The 27,244-nt window shown below is 35.8% G+C and overlaps 1 protein-coding gene across 4 annotated transcripts in view; it reads right to left on the reverse strand.

Moving 5' to 3' along the window:
- LOC105212996 (klarsicht protein) overlaps positions 1-27,244 on the reverse strand; it is a 76,099-nt gene that overhangs the window by 35,164 nt on the left and 13,691 nt on the right. For all 4 annotated transcript variants that reach the window (XM_011185462.3, XM_011185461.3, XM_011185460.3 and 1 more), the window contains 2 exons: positions 25,098-25,418; positions 24,865-25,026 (listed from right to left, as the gene is read on the reverse strand). In XM_011185462.3, the coding sequence (XP_011183764.2) occupies positions 24,865-25,026; positions 25,098-25,418 (483 nt within the window). The remainder of the gene's footprint in view (positions 1-24,864; positions 25,027-25,097; positions 25,419-27,244) is intronic.

The following is a 27,244-nucleotide window of genomic DNA, read 5'->3' on the forward strand; positions in this document are numbered from 1 at the left end:
TGGGCCTTCCATTGATATTCGCCGTGCTACAAAGAGCTTGACCCTTTGCGGCACAAACATCATCAGCAACGGTGTCGCCAGAGATAGTGATTAACATGGATTGATGTTTGTGTTTGATGTTTTGTGGCACGTTGGTGGAGAGAAGCCCCATCTTGGCGATTGGGCTTGTATTTATTTGGACATACCTCGAGTGCTTCTTTCCTGCCGAGGAGAAGCTCGGCGGCATTGTGTTGGCGAAGCGACTATGTTGGAGATGTCTATCATGGACAGATGACAAAGTGACGACAATACAAAAATGTATGCATGTTGAAAACGTGAAGCCGAAAGTAAAAGTGAAACATCTACAGCATTTCGATGAAAAATTTGAATGGATGAAAATTCCAACTAAATGACTGTAACCATTAATAATAGTTTTTTTTAAACATACATTGTACATTTCTCGCCTTTATCAATATATATGGCGACGAGTCAGGCAGATAGTCGCAGATAGAGACACTAAACGGTCCTGGTATTGCTTCTACTACTAATAGGGTAAAAAATGCGCACGTCAAGGCTGGTTCTTGGCACAATAAACGGCACATTGACAGAACCTGAATCATGAGCAAAAAACAATGAATCATGACAACAGGTTTAGGCGGGCGCTCTCGTGAGAAATATGATGAAAATACGCTATATGCGCTGCATGAAGTTAATGTTTATAATTATCGGATGCCATCGTAAGTCGTGAGATGGCAAAAGCATGTTTGAGGCATTTTTAATTATCATGGATTGGCAATAATCTATGGTTTTTGCAAATCATTTATGTTGGAAAAACTCAGTGACTGTATTTGCTTTAGAGGAGCGCAGCTCAAGCCGGTAAGTTTATAAAATCAGTTTCTTTGGGAAAACAATGATCGATGCCAAACCTACTATGGCATTAAAGACCCCAATCGACCCCTCATCGCGATAATGCAAGCAAATTAGCTAGATATATGTATGTGTGTGTGTCCATTAAAAATCGAAATCGTAATCGAAACTTGAAACTTCCACTAAGCAATGCCAACGAAATCGAATTCTAAATTATCTCACCATTTAAGTTCTAACGACTGATGACATAAAACAAAAATAAATAAGACGTCTCCAATTTATAAATATTAGTTACACACGTGGACAGCGAAGAGTATGTTTGATTTCCATCAAAGCTTGGTTATGCGCTTTGGTTAGATTAGATGCTTTTGCCTTTGCTCCACCATTTTTACTTGCTCACATTTTGGAAATCGGCCGTCAAAGCTATCAATGGCAGTTGAGTTCGCCACTCACTCGTTTGCCTACTGCCTAAATACTGCGCATATTGGAACGGGTCTCAACCCAATATAATTCTTACACTATGTGCCGCAAGTAATTAACACGACGCATGATGCTGCAAAAACTTAGTTGTCTACATTTTTGCAGTTCCATTACGACTGCCAATATTGTTGAGCTGATATATTTAATGAGATTTTAGAATTTGCAACATGCAGTGGCTCTGAATACACATTAAATATATATCCTGCGGTTGGGGAAACACAAGCTTACAACTAGGAATGCCTATCTGAAATTCAACGAGACATAAACACATTCGATTCATACCAACCATGGAATGAATCCCTAATTGCATATTTTAGTTAGAGAAGTGAGTTTTGTAGATATGAGTGGTAGGTTTCCGTTCAAAATCTGTCCAATTTTATCTCAGAGGACATCAAAAAATAAAAAATACGAGTTGCATAGTAGTGTTGGAATCGTGTTGGAAAGCCTAATTATGGTTGCAGATGTATTTGCATCAATATAAACAAAGTTGGCTTTACGTCGTTTTCAATGGCTCTACCACAACAACAAATCAAAGGATTTGGGCTTTGTGGTAAAACAAGAAAAAAAACATAAATAACAAAAGATACAAGTGAAAAGCAACGAGAAGATAATGTGTAAGAGCGATGTCGTTAATGTCGCCAGCTATCGATGATGCCAACAACAACACAATAATTCTCCTACAAGAAAAATATTGCGGTTTAGACACATACTTGCACACATATCACATAAATGCATGTAAATGGAGTAGTTATTCGTGTGGTAATGCCTGCACAGTGCCTCATAATGAAGTCGAACAAGGCATACGGTCAATTCTATATTTGTAAATTTCTTTACAGTACCTAACAATTCTTATGAAGGATTTGGAGAGAAACTTATTAAATTTAGATTTCTCTTTATTTTAACCGTTTTTAACTATAACCTCTATTGCTATATCGCATATTGGTTTAACTAAATAAAAGATTTCCCTTACGCCTCAAAATTATATCGTTTCACTTCAATTATATCTATTTGTCCAATCTTTTTATTCAGCCACTGTATGTACTAGAGCTCTTGGTATTCGAATAATCGTCGTTAGTCATCGACTATTCGATTAACCGCTCATTTTCGACTATTCGAATAGTGCAAGTTCATTAATTTTCTTATTTTTATTGAAAAAAGTGAAACATTAAAACTAACAAAAAACTTGCTTTAAAATACAAAAAATAACAATGAAAAATGAGCCCTAGTATGTACACTGTCTATGGGGTTTTAGCACTTTTGCGGTTAAGAGAAAGCATAAAATATGAATGTTGCGAACATAAACGAAGCCAAACAAATGATCTCGACAGATAAGGTGTGTATTGGATTAATACATTACATTGATGTACTGAAATTCCAACGAATCGACCCTTCGAAAGATCTATTTATTGAATAGATGGCATTTAGACTCGAGTTATTTTTGCAGATTAATACAAAACGAATGAAAATGATACATATTATTTAGATATTGCAGAATCCTTTATCGAAAATCTAGGTCATCTAGCTGTAGCTGGTTACTTGCGAGAAGAGGTTCTATTTTTTGACTAATTAATAAATGAGTACAGGCTTTCAAACCATACTGAAAATTGTAGCTTAGGTGTAGGTGTGTACAGATAATCCATTGGCGGAGTCATCTTAAACGTTTGTATATACAAACATACATATGGGCATTCCCGTCATGTCGAACGTGACAATCGCACACTTTTCAACTAAAAACAATTTTTAACCAAAATGTTTTTAAATTTGACAGCAGGATTTTTTTATAACTCTTTATTAACCCTACATTTAGTGTTAAGGTTGATTTTTCAACGAACGTGGAACTTCCATAACTCGAACTTTTGGATTGGCAATCGCGTTTTGTATTAATGAAAATTCTATAACTCGAAGTTTTTTTTGGATTATGGTGATTCGAGTAAGAGAAGTTCCACTGTAATTGTAAAAAAACCCAAGGCATTCGCACGGGACAAAAAATAGAAGTCGTTTTACCAGACAACAATTCAAACGCAAATTTTAGGGGATTGTGAGGCAATATTCAAATGTTTTTGATTGTAGAACATTGTGCATGGACGCCTTTAAAATTGGTATGAATTTCTCCCAAAAATAATTTATGGCATTTTTTTTAATTAAATATTAACCACGGCACATGTCGCACAGGACATTTTATTTCCATCATAATATTTATGTTGATTATTTTTAAATAACATCAAACGAGAAACACAGCAAAAATCGCAACAAAAGAAATACAATTGGGAAATACTTGGAATGTATTTAACCATTTTTATTATATAATAAGCAATCTTCTTCAAATATTCTGATTTTTGAACAAGGTTTTTTTTATTTTAATTGTATACAAATTAAATGTTTATACCCAAAAAACAAGTGTTATTTTTTGATGTCGCACGGGACATTGTAATATAGGATAATAAGAGAGCTAAAACTTACATTTATTTGCAATCGCATACTTTATTATGCATTTGATTTTGCTCTTTATATCCTTACAAAAGTTTTACACAGAGCAAAAGTTAATAAATAATATGTTTCCTTAATAATTTTATAAAAAAAAAACAAAATGCAGTAGAAATATCGAAATAAAAAAATATGGATTTTTCCTTGCTCTTATGTGTTTTTCGTCTGCACTGATTGAAAGTGAAAATGGCGCGAATCCAAAAAGCAAGTGTAAGCAAGTCATGTGGTGGAACGTGCATGGCACCAAAAGGGTTGTGAGCAATGATCCAGTGAAGGGCTTATAGTGGAACTCTTACTTACTTAACAAGTTATTGTATGTGGTATATCTATTTTACGCACATACATCTATTTCACCGCACATCATTAAATTATATACAAAAAGTTTAAATAAACAAAAAATTAAAAAAAAAAAAAACGTTTCGAGAATAATTGATTGATTCAATATTGTGTCGCTCTACCGGGAACTTATATAGTCCATTAAAAAGTGTCACATATTTGTCATTTCACGCGCGATTGGATGAAAGCCAAATAAATAAAATAAAATAAAATAAAAAGATTATGACAGAGCGCCGCCGTGCGGATAAACAGAACAAATCGTGGTTAAATGTTTGCCCAGACCTGTGTCGTGCTGTGTAGAATAGGGGTCAATGCCCTCTCCACAAACACATAAGAGAACATTAGTATAGCACATATAAAACAAGTAGAAAATAGTAAGAAAACATCGTCGTATTGACATAGAGGCATCCGTGCACTCATACATCGGCCAGCCGGCAGGTAGAGAGCGAACGCAATTAAAATAATTGTGGCAATTGCGCAAAGTGACATCTAGTTCACCGTACGGCTGACCGTACATAAAGAGTACAAAGCACGTTGGGTCAAACAAGAAATAACTCAAATATACTCGCACAAACATTTTTTTTTATATATTGAATACTATACTATTATATTGGAGAATAATAGGTTGCGCACGTTGTGGTACCGTTAGCCTCTTTACAGAGATTTTGAAATTACAAACTGCCTAGCTGATGTCACAGTGCCAATTCGATGTTTAAAAACAATTCACAATTAATAAATTTAATCGAATGTTATTGTAAGAAATATGTCCACATGTAAGCTATCGAGCTACAGTTCCAAATCCAACAATAGTTATATTAGGGTGCAAATATATGTATGTACATATGTACCATATGAAGCCCTTATCAACTACATGCCACAAAATCCAACAACAATGGATATTGCAGGGCATCAAAGTGAATTTCACATTTCTACTTACGGAAGTTGGGTTACGTACTCTAACATTAGAAACATTAAAAGCACACAGACCGTGTCGATTTGTGGTCGTTCATATACACACACACACACCCGCGCTACAAACACCTGCATATCTTACATAACACACATACCACAGCGCCATAATTATGTACATATGTATATTCGAAGTATTATTATTACATTTATTCATATTCATTAATCATTTTCTGTGCTCTACCGAAGTGCTGCAGTGACTTTGGACTACATATTCAAGGCATTGACCCGACTTACCTGCCAATAGAACTGGATTGCTAGACAAGTCATTAATTAGGGCGTTTCGTCGCAAAACATTACACAGGTGACTTAGATATACAGAACGTGTCTGCCAGGAGTAGTAAAAGAAAGGAAGTCTAGGAGTGCAACTATGCAATAATTGTGTTATTGTGATCCCGTAAACCCTAGCTACCGAACTATTTCAGGGGCATGGGCTTTATGGGAAGAGGAGTTATAAATAACATGCTACTTCCCCGGGACAATTGTCGATGGATAATGACGAGAGGCTAACCCGGAATTGCTACAAACATTGCACATTTTCCTTAAATGTAAGTTGCATGCGAGCACCTGTGCGACGTCTGTAGTTTTTCGGAAGTATAAAACGCTCAAATTCGTTGAAAATAGGCCAAAAACTGGGCGTACAAGTAAGCTTTCTTGGCGAGATGTTAGTTTAATCATCAAGGAAGTGACAAAAAAATCCCAAAATAAGTGCTACAAAGATAGCTAATAGCATCGCTGCAACATGGAAAAAGTGTACACCCAAATACTATAACACGAGCTTTAAGGGAAAAGCAGAGTTCCACACAAAAAACATGAGAGTTTTTTGAAGAAAATTTGATTTAATGCGAAAAATAAGCAATTTGGACTTGAATTTGCGAACAAATACAAAGATATGGATGAATCCTTTTGGATAAGTGTCCTGATTACTGAAAATATTCGATAACGATGGACATGCAAAAATGTGGCGTAAAGCTGGAACAGCATAGCAAACCCAAACTTCAAAATCAACGGTTAAGCAGTGGAGGAGCGTCATGGTTTGGGGATCAATAGGAGCAGCTACAGTAAGATATCTAAGGGTTATCGATGTTATAATGGACAAATATGTTTATAAAAGTTTTTTGACAGTTTGAAGTAAGACGACCACCCTATACATACGGCGGGCTTAGTGAAGGAATGGCTGTTGTATTATGCTTCTCGTCCGCTCTATAGTCACAATCATCGAACATGAACCCCCTTGAGCATTTTAGGAGCTATTGGCATTGGCAAATTTATAAAGCGTCTTCAACTAGCAAACAATCCATGAAAGAAGCTCTGAAGAAGGAGTATTATATTGCGCCTTCGGAAATAAAAAATATGGTTCTATCGACGCCATGCCTTCTAAAAGTAGTTATTGAAGCAGGAAGTAGACCAACAAAACTAGATTTACTAAAAACTATTTAACTATATCACACGAATTTGCAAAGTATGCGGTGTTTACGGCAGGTGAAATAGTTTAAGTGTGGTATGCAAAGCAACAAGTGGCACGAATGTGGTTAATGGGATCATCACTAATACACTAAAATGTATCAAAAATATTAATATTCAAAAACTATTAAATATTAATATTGGCTCTATTTAAGTGATGACGGTTTTGTTGGCTTCTCGAAAATATCGAGCCCTTTGCACTTCGTGAATCAATTTCAAAAGGAAAGTAATGTATTAAGTCAATAAACAAAAATAAATTCGCACCATGAGCGCAGGAAAGGGGAGAACAGATAGCTTTAGCTTCAGAAAACGACTGCTCTGCCGACTGGTGATCACTACGAAAAGTAATGACACACGTGAAGAGCTCACGGCTGAGATCCGAACGTTTTTTAATGTAATATCTTAATCAAGGTAAACAAGTATATCTGCAAGTGCAAGAACCGCAAGACACATAGTGATTGTTCGCCTGAAAGAAAAAGGAAAGAAATAAACGAAAAGTAAACGAAGAGGCCACTGGGAGAACAGAACCAGTGGAGAAGGCGATATGGCATAACTTTTACCGAAATATGGACAGGAACACCACAGAGGAGGAGTTGGAAGAGGAGAATATAAAATGGTTGCACAAAGCTGTGATACAATGACCACAAAATGTTTTTAGCAAATTCAAATCGTGACGTTGCCGGGACTCAGTTTTTGTTTCGAAAAAAAATAAACGGTACAATACAAATCACAAATATCGAAATCTCGAACGATATTACTCGTAGCACAAACTCATTGGAAATCCACATATGCACATAAAATCTATATACATATCACCTTTCATATCCTGTCACGTGAAAACACGGAAGTTTAAAATCTATGCTAAACACTCCTATATATACATACATATGACTGTATTTATGTGTATTTGAGTGCAGGCGGGTTTGGAAAGTCAACGAAAAGGAAAGCCAAGACACTATTCTCGAGGCAATTGGGGGAAATATTGTAAACAAACACCCACACAATAAATATACATAGAAATGTTGTCGTTTCAATGCCTGTGTTACCATAATCTGTATAAGTGCATGTGCTATACACATGTATGTATGTACATATACATCCATAATTTCAATGCATGGGCATAGAAATAATATTATATTGGTGTTATTGCCGGTAGAGGAAAACAGTGCACGAGGAAAACACAAAAACACAAGTGCAATTGCTACTCGCAGCTACGGCATTTCTTAGCACTCACAATGGCGTCTGCGCAGAAGGGTAGTAGCGTAAGTGATAAAACTGCTTATGCTGCATTTTTATTACACGACTGTTCGCACTGCGGAAATGCGTACTCATCAGCCAACATATACACACACACATAGACAAGGTGGTAAACAAAAGAAGTTGCTTTCGTGTACCTCGCTTCGTATTTGGCAAAGTCATTCAATTGTTTGGGTTTGTGGCGGCTTCCAGCCTACTTACATTCACACACACATACATATGTGTGTACATCGTGTGTATCGCGCATAATTGAATCACAAAGAGGCATCCACAGTTGCGTGTTTTCCAGTGAATAAAAACATCTGTTTGATTTCTGCTCACTTTTGTTTTGATGATTTTTTCGATTCTGTATGTAGCAGGAAAACGGTCCGGAGTCATAAAGGGCTTTCGATTTTGCTTCTAAAGCAGAAATGCGTTTGTGTCAAGAAGTATATCGATATATGTATTTTCTGTACCTCACTTCCCACTTGGCACGTATCATTGACCTTAGGTCAGCAGGAATGAATTTGTTAGGCTTATATAAGGTTATGAAATCTTTGGAATCCTAACATTCTGATGTGAGATCAAGATTGAACAATATATATTTACTTACATACACATAATCTCAAATTAGACGATTGTGAGAACTTTACCTCCTTCCGCGCAATTGCTACTACCTAAAATCACAATAGTTTTTTATTTAAGTAGATAACATTCCGAATGCGTAAAGGTTAAACTGTTTAATCGTAGTACACATGTAATGAGTAAAGGGTGTATTTTAGGAGTATAAGGTTTTCACAATAAATTAGTTCGCAAAACTTGAGGTTTTACTGATTTATCAGTACTGTCACTTAAATGGACCCCTACGAAACGTGTTTATGAAGTCAAATCACGTGGCCTAAGTGGACAATTATGTAATATTTCTGGATGTAAGGTAGCTTGGATTGCTCGCGCTCAATATTGTGGAGTTTTGCTAACTGAGCTTCATCGCTGGTGATGATCTCATGTAACTATACCGTGACCCCCCAGAAAAAACTACGGCTAAAAACACCCAATATGTACATAAGTAAATGTGTGAATACATAAATAATGTAAAATAAGTATAACTTCATAAACTTGCGTATAATTTCACATACATATGCATATGTTGTGTATACACATACACAATTGCGGTGGTATACATATTTACATCCATGGGCACTCATCTTGCAATTAAAGCACACGAAATTATTATTATTTTTTTCTTGAAGGTCTTTAGCCCTTCAACATGCATGGATGTACATAGACACATATCTATAGCCACAGTGGCCATGGATGGAGCAATTAATTTTTTTGCGTTCACAATCGATGATTCGTCTTTCGGCACAACTAATTTAAATGATTCTAATACGAAATTCTTAGATATAAGTTCCACAATAGACATTGCGAAACTAACTTTTGGCAGATCATTGGCACTCCCGGACCAAAATAACACTATAGAAAATTTTTCTATTGTACAAAATACATACATATATACACCTATAATCAAGTATATTGGTGTTAATTTAACCAAATTGGAGCCAAAATACTAATGAAAATTGCATGTATTCAAATTCAAATACCCATGTATATACATACATACATACATGCATATGTACTTATGGATGTGTGTCAGGACGAGAGGCGAATATTGGAATATGAATGCAAGACCAAGACAAAGATGAGCATCAACGGAAGAGGCACGATTTTTCTGGTACACTGTACCAGGGCCGGTGACGTGATCGACCAAATGATCCGAACAAATGGAATGAGAGCGTTCGAATCTCTAATTGGAAAAGAAGCAAAGAAGCAAGTTCCAATGGTGTTTACCATTAATTCTGTCTCTTCAAGCTGCGCTCTGTTCAATTTCAGTTGCTTTTTTCTTTTAGGTTTTCGGTTTGGCAGCGAGGATTGCAGATGACAGATATGTATATATGTTTGTATGTTCTCAGCAGAACAAGAACACCAAGTACCTAAACACGTACAAATGTACACACACTAACACTCTCGTACACTTACACGAAGATCAATTCACGGTGTGATGAATACCAACACAGCTGTACAAATTTGGATTGTATTTTATTTCTTCTTTGTCTCCTCTATTCCGAGTGGACGGTTGGCATTGTACACACTGTAAGTATGTAAATATATGCTGGTATTACATGCAGTCTCTCATTTGTACTGCAACTTTGTTCTTCAGATACAGAAGGCACTTGGTGTTGTTTCAGTTAAGTTGTTTGTGTATGCAGGTTTTCGCATTTGATTTTCTCTATTTTTCAAGCACACTTTCAGAACTGGACCTGCACCGGTTCTTAGCCATTGCCAAAAATATGTTGCACTTAAATCAACACAATTACAAACACAAAATTTAGTTTTCAAAACTGATTTATTTTACAAAATTCTTCGAAACCGCCGTTCTTGATGAATTGTATGTAAATACAAAAATAAATGTATCACGAAAATGCTGTTATAATATCTTTCACAAATTTATTATTCACATAGAATGGAAAGAGACATTGATGAACCGAACCGCACAATGGTTTAATTTTGAAACATTTTTAAACGAAAATACGACAAAATAAAGAATAAAACAATCAAAACTAAAATATGCCGCTTCCCGGCTTTCCTCCCCTCAAAAATAATGTAACAAACGCGTCGCGTTTCCAGCGCTTCGTTAACGTTTTGTGTGAAGAGTTCGCGTGCTACTAAAGTATCTGCACAAGGCGCGGATACATTTTTGTTCGTCTGTTCGTTAGCTGGTATTGCACGAACAAATCACACAAACACAACTACATGCATGGCCAGACACCGACAAGCCGCTACACACGCACAACACCTCTACTCTAACAGCTGCTGCTGCACGAAATTCGGATGAAGGCAACTCGTGAAGTTTCCAACTCAATGGGGCAGTGTGGAAGTGTAGATACAATCGACTCTCGGCGGCAAAAAATGTGGTAAATGTTGCCGCAACATGTTGCGAATGTTTTAACTCACCACCAAGTACCAAGGGTTCTATTTGACATAGAAATTTCCGTAAATCCCATGTAATGATGCGAAATTAGTTGAATAAATAAATAAGGATTTTCAATAAAAATCTTGTTTATGTTGTAATAAATTATAAGCTTCAGATGTGTGAGACGTTAACAACAGTTTATGTGGTAGATCTATGGTAGACTCTCGCAATTGTTGTGAAAAGAGAGGTAATCTACTGAAGTTATGTGCTGAACACATAGAAGACGACAAGCGACGAGCGACATCTGTCAAATATTAAAATACACGCGTTCTTATGGGCACAGATTTTTTGACAACAGCACGATTTCACGACAAAAGGGTTGAGGTCTTCGCTGTCGCCAAATTAGAAATGTTTCTAATTTTGCCGACGACAATGGCCTCTGTAGAGCTGCCACTAATATGTGAAATGTAAAATCATTTAATGTTCTAACAAGTATGACGTTATTTTGCCAGCAGAAGCGTAAAATAGCTTTGTTATATCATTTATAATAATAATGGATTATTTAAAGCAAATAAATCGATATATTTTTAAATTTTTTGCACAAATAATTTAACTTTAATCTAAATATGTAAATTTTATTGAAGTAAAAATTTTTGTACGGCAACAATGAAATTCCTATTCGATATGTCGCTGCCGTCTTCAAAATGTTCACGACGCTGGCTTCAAAGCGACATTTGTGATCAGCCGTCGCTACGTCGTGTCGTGTCGTCGTCTTTGTGTTCAGCACTTTATTCATGTAGTTTGTGTATAAATTGTATACGAATTGGATGTGAAATCACTCTCTCAAAATGTTTCACAGAGTATAATAGTTTTGCTTTTAAATAATATTTGTGCTTATGAAACGTGTCTGTCAGCGCATAATTTCAGTAAGCATAAATTTATTTATCACTATAAATGTTGTCACATCTTAGTAGTCACCCCTTATCTTACCATTTGTAGTGATTTTGTAGAAAATAGGCATGTGGCCATCATCTTATACTGGAAGTCAAAACTTTGGCCGGTTTTGGTGTCATGCTAGTGTTACCAATCGGATATAGTGATTCCAATATCCAATATCAATTCGTGGAAACATGGATCCGTTGGATAGATGTCGATCGTCTTTGCCACATTTCCTTCCTAAGACCCATCGATGCAATGTGGACAACAGCCATGCCATGTGTAAAAGTCGACAGAGAGAAAAACTTGCTTTCTGCTGTTTGGTCACAGCCGACCGGCAAGCTGTGAGATGTACTTTTGTGTTCACTTTCTATTCTACATTTCTGTTCTCTGTGTAAGCGCACGTATCGAAATGACAACGGCATCTTAGTAAACTTGAATTCATATGATTGTTGTTATTATTTGTACACGGCCAGCATCAACGGTGCCGAGGACTACACTCGAAAGTTACATTTTACTTAGATGCAGCCAACTTGCCATATCTTCTCACAACACCAGACGCTTTTCAACCGAGGTATACGAACACGAGAAAATGGCACTGGCAACAAAGCGAGAAAATATCTATGGCTATTGCTGCAATACTCATAGAAACCGTTAGGCATGTCTCTTTAGTATTATAAACGGAAATTGAATAAATTTGAAATCGAGGACAACCTTGCCCAAATGGCTTGAAAGTTGTTTGAGCAAACGACAGCAGCGAAAAAGAATCGACAACTGCGTCGTTATGCTACAGCTTGCAAGAGACATCTGACCACTCACCTGCGATTGCGATTGTGATCTACGTGAATTTTGGTAGCTTTAGAATGGCCGGAACTGATCGTCGAGGAGAATGAGCTACTTTCGAAACACAGCCGCAATTTCACTCTGATGGATTTCAATCTTTTCTTATCGCTCTGCAAAAACATTGGCATACATTCATAATCACTGAAAGCTCACCCAATACTCACTGAAACATACTAAACCGTTGAATTTCTCAGTGAACAAAGGCTCCACCCGCCGCTAAATATGCAACATGAAAACACAAGCAGCTTAAGTGAAACGGAAATGTTGAGGATAATGCATTAATTGGCCAGTTTACCATTGACGCACTACAATGCAATACAAAATGCAAGTTTGTAAGTACGTGGATATGGATATGTTGTTTCCGCTCATTACGTCAGACCAACCGCAAGAGATCCATCAATTTCAATAAAATTTTATTCCAATCGTGGGTGGGTGGTGAAAGTTGTCAGCAAACAATTGTCTTGATTTTCGCTTCTGTTATTGTTGTGACACCATTTAGAGCTACAGCAGATGCGCCTGCCAACCAGAAAACTCTCTTGACGCCGTTTCATGACAGCAAATCAAAATAGGCAACAAGTATTCCAAACAGCAACATAGACGGAGTAAAAGAGGCATATTGGCATTGATATTGCTGTACCACGTTCGGCCCGAATTACATACATACAAGCTGGAAGACAAAGCATGGCCACCGTTCGTGAATCTGCAATAATTTTCAATCACCGCTAACATTTTCTGACTGTAAAATGTGACCTTATTTCCCCCGATGCAGCTAACCAGAGACAACAACGGCACAGTGCCGAAAGTAGAAGGGAAAATAGACGATGATCATTTCTCTGCTGTTCAGTTAGTTCAATACTCAGAATGAAACCATAACAAATGTGGCCCGATACAGCGGTTACCGCCATACATACTAAAACAATACCAAGTCAGGAGTTCACGCACGCTTCGCCAGTGCCGTTAAGAATGCTGAGCAATTCAATGAGACCGTGCCTCGGAAAGTGCCACAGATAAGACAGCGAGTGACACACACCAAAAGACCACCATTGCAAATTTACCATAGGCTTTTCAATAAAGAATTCCATCTACATAATTATATAGAAATTTAGAGGCGTACGGCAAATATATATACGATGTATATTTTTCCACACATATGTATGTAATTACCTCTTCATCGTTATAACAACCCCAGGTGCGCCCACTTTCTTGAGTTACGAAGTGTATACAAATCAACACTTGCACATACATACATACGTACAAGCATGTGTAATCGCTCACCCCTAAGGAAGTAGAAATATGTCATAGAACTCTGGCATTCTCGGCTCCAAATTCAAAACTACAACAATGAATAATATTTGACCCAATGCACTAGAGAAAAAAATTAAATGAAATAGAAATTGCAGCGAAAATGCACAAAAATACATATGGATTTAGAAGCTGCCAAGCGCCACAGCACCGCTGCGACGACATCCATCCTCCGTTTTGGCGCTGTGAAATATGATGCGGTGTGGCACGGTTTGGTGGATGGTGAGATGCCTACCTATTTTGATTTATGCACATCTCTTCCGCTATTTACTATTTCACTGTTCGACGCCAATCACACACAAGCAACAAGTCATGGTGCGATTGCGTGTTTTCTCTAAACATACATATACTATACACATAGATTTACATAAATGGGCGAACAGCGAAGAGGAGTTAAAAAGAAAGCAAAAACGAAGATGCAAGCGCAGCAGCACCGACACCGAATATGCACACTACCAAAGTCAAAGTTGAAACACGCGAATATGAGCGCATGTGCGTTTTGATTTCAAAAAGTTTACCCAACCGCCAAGATGCGATTTCCTTTTACCAAACCAACATGGTCGGTTGCTCAGAGGTGGAGGGGGGCAGGACATGAAAACCACAACGTTGTATGTGTAGTGGCATTAAACTTCAACTCTGGTTGCGGATTATTGATCGTTTAAACAGAATATTGATTGCGATAACTAAAGTGTGAACTCAAATCGCACGGAGGACGCTCTCGGCGCAGTAGCATACCGCATGGAAAGGAGTGCCAGTGAAATATTATGGAATACGGCGATTATTGAAGCAAACAACTGAGGCATGTGTTCGATACAGCGAATTCTTAATTGAATACTGCTAGGCAGCAGTGAGACCACCCACGCACTCTGACGCAAACAATAGCAACAGCGGTACAAGTCGACTTTTTACTTGACTCGCTTTAGATTTTTACGCATTGCAGTTCTAAAAGCCGACTCATGTTTTTCGTCTTAGCTTAGCGTTTAAATAACTAATAACCAACATAACTAAGATTTCTACAACACATCTACAGTGGAACTTCTCTAACTCGAATCACCATAATCCACAAAAAAAAATTCGAGTTAGAGAGACTTCGAATTACAGAATTTTCATTAAAACATGCAATTAAAAAAAAACTGTAAAATATAGATTTATACACAGTTTTATTTATTTATTTCGCCTAACGTGTATACATAAAACTTTACAAAATGTATTCTGTGATTTTGTTCGTTGCAGTTTGCTATTGTTAGTCTATTGAAATCTGTATCCCATGCCTTTGTTACATGATTTATGCAATCCCTAAGTATAATATCATATTTTTGTTAGCCTCCATACGATATAGATAGACTCTTTTAAAATACGGCCTCGATAGTAAAATTTTAAATTTTGTATTATACCCTGGTCGAAAAGTTCGATTTATGGAATGAATTTTGTATGTAATTTTACTTTTATTGCCATTTCAAGAGTTCGAGTTATGGAGAACTTCGAGTTATAGAAGTTCGAGATATGGAGGTTCCACTGTATTTATGTAGCAACTAAAAAAGAGAAATTAGACAGCACAATGGTGCGAAAACCCGTACACACCAAAGCTCACTAATGAGGTTCCGTAACCGAATGTGGGAAGTACAACTTTAAGGTAGTAATTTCTCATTTTCATTTACACATGCGAGTATGCATTCCGGGTTACATATGGGTTACATGTAATACATACATATAATTATATAAACGAATAAGAAAGAGCCAAGCCCGGAAGCAACAGAGCATGATTACACTCGCAACGTATAAGAATAAATGTTTTTTTTTTTTGAAATATCTGCCAAAATATATTAAAAATCGACATTCGTTATTAGGCACGCTTTTAAGCCAAGCATATGAAATCAATTTTGTCTATACTCCAATACACAATGCATCTATTGTTATGTTGCACATTGTATATCTCATTATTATTGTTACAAAATAAAGTTAAGTGCGATTTAACATCGATGTCTAGAAGCAGCCTAATACCTTCGAGCAACATGTTGCGCAAGTACGCAACTGAGTACACAACTGATTATTAAACAATTCATTTTCTCTACATTTCCACTGCATGTATTTTAGACCTACATCCATACGTACATATATGTTACCGGACACTAAATATGAACATACATACATATATAAATTAATATAAAGAGATATCTTTGCATGTATGTATGTGTGTATGTACACTTGCTTATTTACTGTCAATAATTTTAAAGTCACTCGCACAGCAAAGCGTAACGTGTGATCAAGTCAATACCACAACAAGTCTTCGGTTCCCAAGAACTTTTACAAGAATTCCTTTATTTTCCTTTGAAAAATTCATCGCATTGGCTTAATCAAGGCAAACTGGCGGCAAAGAAAGTCATCCATTGGTGATCTTCAATTCTTACACTCGTTGCAGCGTTCAATGCCTTATACATAAGTAACCAGAAGAACAACGAAATCTCGAGAGACATTACAGGAAAAACCCACTGTCTAACAACTAACCGATGGCTACAATAAAATTAAATATGAATTTGTTCGGAACGAAAACTATGAAAAAACTACAATTACTATACCTTTCACGGAGAAAATCGAAAAGATCATAACTTTATTTTAAGTAAAGTTATATAAACATCAATATACGCCAGACTTGGAAATATTCGAAGAATATTAGAATGTAACTGTATGGATTGTTTACTATCTATTTTAATCAATGACTGTAATGTAATGAGAGGCAGCACGGCAATTATACAAACTTCTTTATAGAGAAGAGCTTTCCCTCGAAACCAATATCGATAAACAAAACTGCTTTCTTCAATGTATTAATATTTGCATTAACTCGATCAACACGTATATCCGTAAGTGCTGCATAACCAATCAGCAAAGGATAGTCCCGACTGACGGTTTGACGAACAGCATATTCATTAAAAGGCTCACAATGGGGTACACTTTCCATTTTTTATTCCATTTTTTATTATGAAAATTTCGATTTCACTTTTGATTGAAAGTCATAATATCCATATTGCTTTTAATACGTACTTATATGTGTATATGAATATGTTCATACAAAAATAATATTATTAAATCGGGTAGAGCGAGAGCAACAAAGCGATCGTATTTGGAACAATCAAAAGTTAAGATTACGAATATGCAGAGGCACACCACGTTGAGTTATTGCAACATCTCAATGAGTGCTCAAATGCCGCACGCCAACACCGTGGGCAAGCGAGCCGCCAAATGAGCACAGTTCCAGCTAACCAACTAACAAATGAGCTCCGCCCTTCGGAGCAGATATGCGACCACCAAACGTACAACATTAAGCAAAACAAAAAAGAAAGCTGCGAAGCATTAAGGTCATTTAGCTTGTGCGGATGTGGAAAATCTATGCCAAAGCAAAAGGCCAAACTTTTCAAGTACTCGACTGCACGCATACAACTATATATGCATGTGCATACGCACCACAACTACATACATACATTTGTTATGTACGCATGTAAAAAATTCGAAATAGCATTACTAGACAACGGTAAAAGGTAAAACTACAGCAGCAGTTGTGGCAAGCTGGTTTAGTTTTCACGCTGCCCGCAACAAACCGACCAACTTTAGAGTATTATGCAATAGAAAGTTTGATGTTTATATTGTAACTGCTGGGATTGGGCTTCACATATTTTATATATTAAGAGCGCCATGCCGAAGTGAAGGTACTTGCACCGTCGCCTACTGACAATGGTTTTGCGCCTAAGCCAGAGGGTAATTGAGTCAGCATTGTCGAAGCGACTTGGAAAGGTAACAAGGCGCACTGGCACAAGCGCTTGGTGATTTATTTTATTTCATTTGAAAATAGCAAGTCAACTGACCCGCGTCTGCGTGGTGGCGTGATGAAATCGCACAAGGAGCGATAAACACCCGTTAGCTAGACACCTGTGTCGCCTTGCAAAATACTACCTAAAAGCGCCACTATTTGTTCACACATCAATTGAACGGCTCCCAAACCAAATCACATTGCATGCGCCAATAATACAGGGAGTTCCAATTGGCGCCGGTGGATATTGGCTATTTGTGAATAGTCATGCCATCATCTTTTCATTGATGATTGAAACATAATTATCAAAATGAGTTAGTGCCTGATTTTAAACTTAGATTTGCTATAGAAACGAAAAGGTGCGTGTGGACCACCGTAAACAAGCCAATAAGCCGAAATTCACTGAAGTGAAAATCTACATACCCCAGATCATTAATTCGAATATAAACAGCTCCATGGGAGAGAGTTATTAATATTAATATAAGTAAGATCGTAAATGTGAGAATTTGCGTCTTACAATAAAAACTTCTCTGAAATTATAATTCGATAGTCCCCGAAAGATACCGGAAGTTGGTTGATATCATTGAAGGTAGATATTTTTTATCAATTCCTCAAGTACATATGCATACAGCGCTGCTACGTTTCATAATAATAGCTGTATTATAAAACCTTAAAGCGCAGTTAGTATTATTTTTCTTCTTTTACCTGTCTCATATTTTCAACACAAAATATATTTAAATAACATTTTTATTATTTCAACTATTTATTTCACTCCCATTGATTCGCTGTAATTTTTTAGCGTACATACATATGTACATTTGTATCTCTTTTGGACTTTCTGGCACGCGCCACAGCCATCCAGCAGGGAAGTTATAATAAAATTGTTGCATGGCCGCTCGCATTTACTCGCCGCTGCGGTTTTGTTGCACGGTGTTTTTATGGTTATCATAATTTAAAGTGTCTTTATTTTGGACGTTACCCCCTCTTACAACATGCAAGCAGCCAAAAGCCGCCAGGCACCACCGTCAAGTCTTTCTTAACCTCGCTGAACGCTAAATCGCAGCCATACTATTGTTTTACTAAACACCGAGCGTGTATTGTATTTGTGACTTATGTATCTATATTTCCCTGCCACTGCAGTGCACTGCATTCCGCCACAACCGAGTGTGTCGGCAAAGCCTCTCTAGTCTTGAAAAAAAAAAATTGAACAATATAATCGGTACTTAGTAGTTGGAATCACATTTTGCATAAGACAATTGTTCAAATTTCGTTGTACTATTTTCCCGATTTACAATTGCACAATGTCACAACGGTTGTGAACTCCTGGATGTGGGTTCAGCCCCTTTTAGCAGTATGCCACATGGCAACATTCGCAGATTCACTATTATTCTTGCTGTTGGCCATAATTAATTCAATCGCTAATTTCGATGACTCTCTCCTTCCTACTTGATATTCAAATGTGAATTAAAAATTCTTCTCCCAGCAAATAAATATGCGACAATGTATTGAGGAGAGAGTTTGGAAATAATGGACTGTGTGAAGCCGGACAACCCTATAAATTATACTCAATTGTCTTGTAACTCGTGCTGTAATCGGCAAATTGTAAAAAAAGTGAAAATAGTAAGCACCTTGGGATAAGTAAAGTACATTACATATAATGCTAAATTATAAGCTGTTTGATTACATCTTGCATTATGACTACATCAACACATACATAAATATAAATAAGATAGATTATAAATTCTTGTCAGGCTATCATTAGGCCTAATCATTCAATCCGTTTCGATCGAAAAATGGTTCGATTCGGTTTTACGTCGGAATCATTGATACCGTATCGAAAATAAAATTTACGATCACATTGAACTCACTTACCCACTCGAACAAATACATTCCGCGGCTAATAGATGTCGCTAATTACGAAATCATTGAATCCGCAAAATCGAAAATTGTGGTCGAAATCTATCCGTTGGTGAATGAGTTTCGGAAACAAAAACAGACTAACTAAAATAAATTAAAGATGTTTAAAAGCGAGATCAAGTTGCCCCCTGGCAAAGAGCCTCAAACGAATTAAATATTTTTTTGGAAGAAATTTCACAATAGTTAAAGGTCATTTTAATTTTTTTTAACAAAGCAAAAAGCGCAGACACTTTATCAAATTAGTCGCATTTGTCGATAAAACAGTTTTACGTTCTCACTTTGTGGTATAGCAGTTTATCGACGGAATCAATAATTGCATGAACATTTTCGATCGAAAATCTTTATTGTATCGAAATCGAATTCGCTGCGGATTCAATAATTAGGCACATTATGTCCACGAAAAAAATTCAGAATTCAAACAATTTTACCCGTTTGCTACTCAAGTGATTTTTTCATAGCGATTTTTCACAGACTGTTGAAAGCTTTCGATTCATTTCGTTTGGGGCTTGGTGGAAAATATGTTCATAATTCAATTCATCGGCGACCTATTGGTAATTATTATATGTGCATATCTACATCTTTAGACAAGTATGTCAGAATCAGTTGGTTCGTAAACAGTCTAAACTCTCTAGAATGGCATAAAATTTATTACTTTTTGATTTCAGTTGGCCACTCACTAAGACTGAGATCCACGCAACATTTGGCTCAATACTTCCATTTTACTTTGTTATTCACATCCATTTCGTATGCATAAGTGTAGTATACATGTAATAGATATTTGTGCAATATGTTATACATATATACATATATGTACGAAACAAAATACATATGTACATATTTAAAGAAAATAACATAAAATACAACAAAGACATTACCAGGTAGACATGGCTTGCTTTTGCATACATACTCATACATACTCCCTTTGATTTATAGTCTCTTTAATTTTTTTACTCCAAGACAAGCCACGAATGCTAGACAAAAAGCCATACCAAACACAACGCTAACATTTTACACAAATAGTAGTAAACTCTAATTGTTGCCTCATTAGAGCCACTTTCAAGTTGAAATCTCTTAACATCGCAATTTTTGATCTCCCTAGTCCCTAGTAGTATAAAAAGCTAATTTCAGAAGCAGAAGCATAAATAAATGAAATATAGTAGTAAAACTTTTTCTCAATAAATAACAGAATTTAAAAACAAAAGCTCGGAAAGTTTTTTTCACTGTTTAGAGGTTTTTCGGTTTTTCTTCTGCGTGATAGTTGCTCTGGCTTTAGAAAACAGTAAATATTAAGTAGCCTGTTTAAACAACTCCGGAAACACACTATTTATGTCAAGATACATTTGCTTTTCAACCATCCGTCGTTGTAATTGATAAGTTTGACACCGTACATTTAAAAAAAGGTTTCTTTTAGCCAAGCGTCTTTAAAGAGCAGTAATTTTAATCTAGGATCTAACGCAGCAGCCAACGCCAGAGAATTGTCATGACAGATCATAAACTTAAACGCAGTATCTTGCAAGCAGTAATGCAGAAATTTCTGGCAACTGGTGCTGTAGTAAGACACTTATTCGAAACCGCTCATCGAAACATTTGCGATTATGAACTTAAAGATGAGTGAAAATGTGAAAGTATAGATCGTGCATTTTATTAACACCCATATTATATATCTCTAATAACCTGAGTCCAGTCGCCTTCAGACTAACATAGCCCGAAAAATACATTAAAAGACGCTACTGGCGAATATGAAAGGGTACTGATCAAAAGTCGCCATTTTTTTGCATATTATCTATTACTATCAGCCCTAATTATAGTATCCAAATATGTCAAAAGCAGGCTACTGATCATGACCAGTTTCTTCATTATAGATTGTAGTTTTGAGTAAAGCAGTACAGTACTTTTCGTTTAATTGACCCTATGGTTAATTGGTTTCCCCGTTTAATTGAACGGTTTTATTGGGCAAAAAATGTAGCATAAGAAAGCACATGTAAACTTTCTCGGATAATTGGACTTGGTTAATTGATTTTCCCGCTTAGTTGGTTCAAAATATATGTCATCAAAAATTATTTTCCTTTTAAATTTTCCCGGTTAATTCCACCAAATAATATTATTGAAAAAACTAATCTTCTAATCAACACTGTATAATTTTTATACTCTCGCAACAAAAGTTGCTAAGAGAGTATTATAGTTTTGTTCACATAATGGTTGTTTGTATGTAAGTCATAAAACTAAACGAGTTAGATATAGGGTTAAATATATCAAAATGATCAGGGTGACGAAACGAGTCAAAATCCGAATGTCTGTCTGTCCGTCCGTCCGTGCAACGGATAACTTGAGTAAAAATTGAGATATCTTAATGAAACTTTGAACACATGGTCCTTGGGACCGTGAGAGTCTTGCTTTCGAAAATGGGCAAATTCGGACCACTGTCACGCCCACAAAATGGCGAAACCCGAAAACACATAAAGTGTCATAACTAAGCCATAAATAAAGTTATAAAAGTAAAATTTGGAACAAACGATCGCACTAGGAAGGGGCATATTTGGATGTAATTTTCTTGGAGAAGTGGGCGTACCCCACCACACACCATGAAAATAGTTGAAATCGGAAACCTCCCATACAAAGGTTAGGTTGAAAATTACTAAAAGTGGGTTATCTCACTAACGAAAAACGTCAGAAATACTTAATTTTACTGAAGAAATGGCAGAAGGAAGCTGCACATTCGGTATATAATATTTTCTTGACACCCTGATGACACGTGTGGAAAATGGATTAAATCGGTTCACAACCATGACAACTTCCCTTGTAACTCAATTTTGAACTCCATCTTATTCCTTCACTTTATAATACATATATACATAAGGAATCAATGATGATAGCGAAATAAAACTTCACACAAATACTGTTTATGATCTGTGGCATCACTTGTGAAAAAATTGTCGAAATCGGATTATAACTTTTCAAAGCCCCGAATATCGAATATTTTAATTCAGAGGAAATATTTTTCTTCTAATAGTGTGTCTCTGTTCCAAAAATTATTAAAATCAGGTCATAACATCTCCTAGCTCCCTCATACGTATTTATAGTTTTTTCAAAAATACGGTGGGCTTTATTCCGCATATATGTATTGGTTAATATATGAGATATCTTAGCAAAATTAAGTGAGCGTATAGTCTTGAATATAGTGTACTTTGGTGGTGAAAATGAGTGAAATCGGTTCAGGAATTACCTCAGCCATCATATACTATATATGCCGATTTTCGATATTTTATTAAACTTTATGCCGAATTTATGGGTAAATTTGTGTGTTATCTTAATAAAAATATAGAAATAAAATGCGAGAATATAAAATGTTCGGTTGCACCCGAACTTAGCCTTTCCTTACTTGTTTAATAATAAATTTGAATAACAAATATATATATGTACATAAATAGATTCATAGATACCTATGTTAGTACATCAAATTGTTATTGCATTATTTCCTATAATGGTAAAAAATATTCAAATATTTGAAAAACTTTAAGTGCACATATGTATTTATGCAGTATATGGGGTTAGGTGGGTTTAAGAGGTTGAAAACATGAGTATATTTACAATTTTGTTTTTAATGTATACAATCATATATTTCATTCAGCATATTAAAGATACATATTTGTATTTGTATTTACAACTTCCGAAAGCTTAGCCGTTGGTACCTCATCTTCCGTGAAAAAAAAGGTCCAAAAAAAGGTTCTTGCCGTGGACATCATAACTCATTATTGGTTCATCCATATCAACAAACCAAAAATATTTGTTGTTAATGAACAAAAAAAAACTAATTTTTGTGATAAATTTAAACGGGATTCCTTTAATTGAACGAATTGTTTCCCCGGTTAATTGAACGAAAATTTGTGCAAATTTCGATTTGCAATTAAGCAAAAAGTACTGTATATATAGAGATGGCGAAGAATTTGTAAATCCAAATAAAAAATGATTTGAAATTAATATATAATTGAATGAGTTGCTTTTTAAATATTATTTAAAATACATAAATGCAAAACCATCCGGAAGTACAATGAAATGGCTTTGCAGCCGAAATAAATAGATTCAGGTCACCACATAGGACTGGAAAAGAATGGTAGAACCTAATATTTTAATACTACTATATTTTTAAGCATTTTTTAAAAATGGATTTATTTCTGTAGGTAGAGATATCAATATACTGATGTTGCAGTTCTTTTCTAGGTGCTGAAATAGGCACATGAGTTCCATTCATACATCAGATTACACTGGAAATTGTGTTTGATTGTTTATTATTTATTATTTTAGTAGTACTTTGCTCTTCAAAATTTTTGGGCATATTTTCACTTCTGTAAGAATCGCTGACATTGTATTGAAGTTGTGCAATTCCGAAGTCATTCCCCTGGGCTTTCTGATAGCTAGCAAAGAAACGTAGCGCTGCGCAATTTTTCAAAATTTTAAAGAACAGCAGTTGATCGGTTGATGGGTTTAAAATTTGACCAGCATGTAAGACATTTTTTTTTAATATACTGAAATATCTTTCAAAACTATTTTAAAATATACAAAATAACAAAATATACAAATACAAATGACAAAGTATCACCACTAAATTTTGACTGTTTTACCACAAAGTGAGAACGCAAACCTGTTTTATCGACAAATGCGATAAATTTGATAGTGTCTGTGCTTTTTGCTTTGTTAAAAAAATTAAAACTGGCCTTTAACTATTGTGAAATTTCTTACAACAAATATTTAATTCGACTGAAGCTCTTTGAAAAAATTCTTTCGCTATTTTGAGGGGGCAACTTTATATCGCTTTTAAACTTCTTTAATTCATTTTTGTTAGTCTGTTTTTGTCTCTTGTTTCTAAATTACCCGTTTAAAATATAATTTAGTCCGTAAAACGGTTTACTTCTTTTAAATTTCCGCAACTCATTCATCAACGGATAGATTTCGACCTAAATTTGCGATTTTGCGGATTCAATGATTTCGTAATTAGTGACATCTTTTTACCGCGGAATGTATTTTTTCGAGTCGGTAAGTGAGTTCAGTGTGATCGTAAATTTTATTTTCGATACGGTTTCAATGATTCCGACGTAGAATTTCTCGATCGAATCGAACTATTTTTCGATCGAAACGGATTCAATGATTGGGCCCAGACAATCAACAAGACAGACACTATCAAATTTGGCGCATCAATGCTTGCGAAAACCACCCAAACCACCAAAATAACCGTGTTGACTTACAACCATTACATGACTCGAGTGGAAACTGCTTTACTTACCGAATGATCTGCCAAACAGTGCTCCAACTCCGCTGTCGTTAACATAGTAGCAGTCGACAAAGAGGGCGCCGACTCAAGACGCTCTTCCATTTCACGTAACCACTTGCGCAACTCTTGAGGATCGTGCCAAGATATTTCGCGCCGCTGCGTTACACCCAACAACTTGAATTACAAATTAAACAATGGTAATTATGAGTGTAAATGCGTAATTCACCACAGATTTGAACACTCACCTCGTCACAATGTGATTGTTCGCATTCCACATCAATAACTTGATTCTGATCCGCAAGATGTCGCTCTGTCTCTTTGCATGAATCCAAAAGGTTTGTGTCCATGATATAATTATAGTTAGTTTGTATAGCAGCCCAAAGGTCGTCCTTAGCCGAACCAAGACCAAGCGTGGCACTGCTTTGTAAACTTGACGAGCTATAACTGTATCCGCTTCCCCAGGAATAGCGATGGTTTGCGAAGCTACTGGCACTACTTTGACTTTGGCTGAAGCAGTTTGCTCTTACCCCTAAAGTTGCGCCGACAGCATTGCGTTCGATGTTTTTCTTTGAAGTATAACAAGTACATATTAATTTTCGATTTCAACAACACGGTAGACTAAATAGGGGAAATAGATACATAAATATGTAATAAGCCTATATAGCATGGAGATCATATATGTATGTGTATGTAAATAAAAAAAGTTCTAAAATTGACATTAACTTGACTCATTAGCTGCTTATTACCGAATAGGGTCACTCGCGGTCAGTGCCAAATTTGAGATCCCCAAGTATTATTTTATCTTTGGACAACTGAGCGCAAAAATGCAACTAGAATTATTAGTTTTGTGCTTTGACTTTGACTAAAACGTTTCGTTTGTTTACGTCGATTTTGATTATTTTTTGTAAAAAATATGCCTGTCGCCGCCCATTGCGGATATAACTGAATTTAAATTGGCATCAACAATTTGCTATTGGGTTTGTGAAAAGTATTTTAACAACATATCATTTCTCCTGAGCTTTGGGATGCCGATTATTTTTTAAAAAAGGTTTGCCACGATTTCACATAGGATTTTAGATTTTGCACTTCAGACTAATTTTGCGATATGAATATGTGGTAGTCGCTAAATGGCCTAGAATAAAAACAGTCACTTACTAATATTTGAAACAATTAGCATTGTGATGCAGAGGTCTGTGCTAATTAAAATTATGAAATAGCTAGAATACCTCAAGGTGAAAAAATAATTATTCCAAAGTTTATGTAATTTGTAGCGGTACATACATGTTTACATTCACATTCGCCAGAAGTGTCACAATTAAAACTATGTAAAAGCTTTTATATTTTTAAGACTTAATTTGCGATTTGCAGTTAAAAATGAACTCTCTTTAGAGAGACGCTTTATATACGAAAAATGGAAAGCTTCGATAGAAATAGCTCTAGCTATAAGTTATGTTCTAATTGTTCAGAAGCCATAAGGCTTATAGAGCAATTTCTTTCTACATATGTATATTAAACCCACTTCCCATCGAAATAATAGCAAGCAAGGAAGGGAACATTTCATTAATCCTTCCATACGGTTAACTACCTATATCAATGGCAATGAAGTCAGTATAGGTGTAAAAATACATGCATATGACTACATGTGTTTTGAATACTGTATTAGCCTACATAATGGTCGAAAAGACAAGTAATAAAACCTAAGCAGTCACAAATCGCTAACGAACGCACAAATAAAATAATACGAAAACATAGTTGCCAAGCTAAAAACTCAAAACTGGTTGTCATTTTTCTCAACTTGTATTCTTTTTGTTATTCGGCACCGTCTGCTCGAAGCAGCTGTCAGTATTATTTTGTTGCGCTTTGTGTTAGTCATCGAAGTCCAAGGCGATTGAGCCATATTTTGTTACTCAGTTTGCTAATGATCGATAAAGAATAGGAAATTCTTAATTTCCACCTAAAATGTCGAACTCAACGAACAAATGCAACATTGGCAGTTGGAGTGCTAAATGGCAAAACAAGGAATAACGAAGTGTTGCATAATTTGCAAAATAACCAGAAAAGCAAGTAAACGCAAAACCGTAGAGAGAGCTTCGCATTTTGAAGCTAACAAATGATGACTAAAAATCACTATTCTATTACATATCGCTCATTTACATGAATAGTGTCACAACTCAAAACAGTCGATTTTTCAGGAGAGCAGTTTAAAGTTTTCAATTGTCTCTTATTTATTAAATATACAAAAACGTCATAAGTTTATAGTCTAAACTAGTGCCGTGTAATATATTAAACCAATGCTGAGCATAAGTGGACTAAAAATAGTGTACTAAGGCCTGCAACATAACAATTTTAATAACGGCATATTCTTATTTCACGGTTTATTTTTTTACGCATC

This window comes from Zeugodacus cucurbitae, chromosome 4, assembly GCF_028554725.1.
Source record: "Zeugodacus cucurbitae isolate PBARC_wt_2022May chromosome 4, idZeuCucr1.2, whole genome shotgun sequence".
Lineage (NCBI taxonomy): Eukaryota > Metazoa > Arthropoda > Insecta > Diptera > Tephritidae > Zeugodacus > Zeugodacus cucurbitae.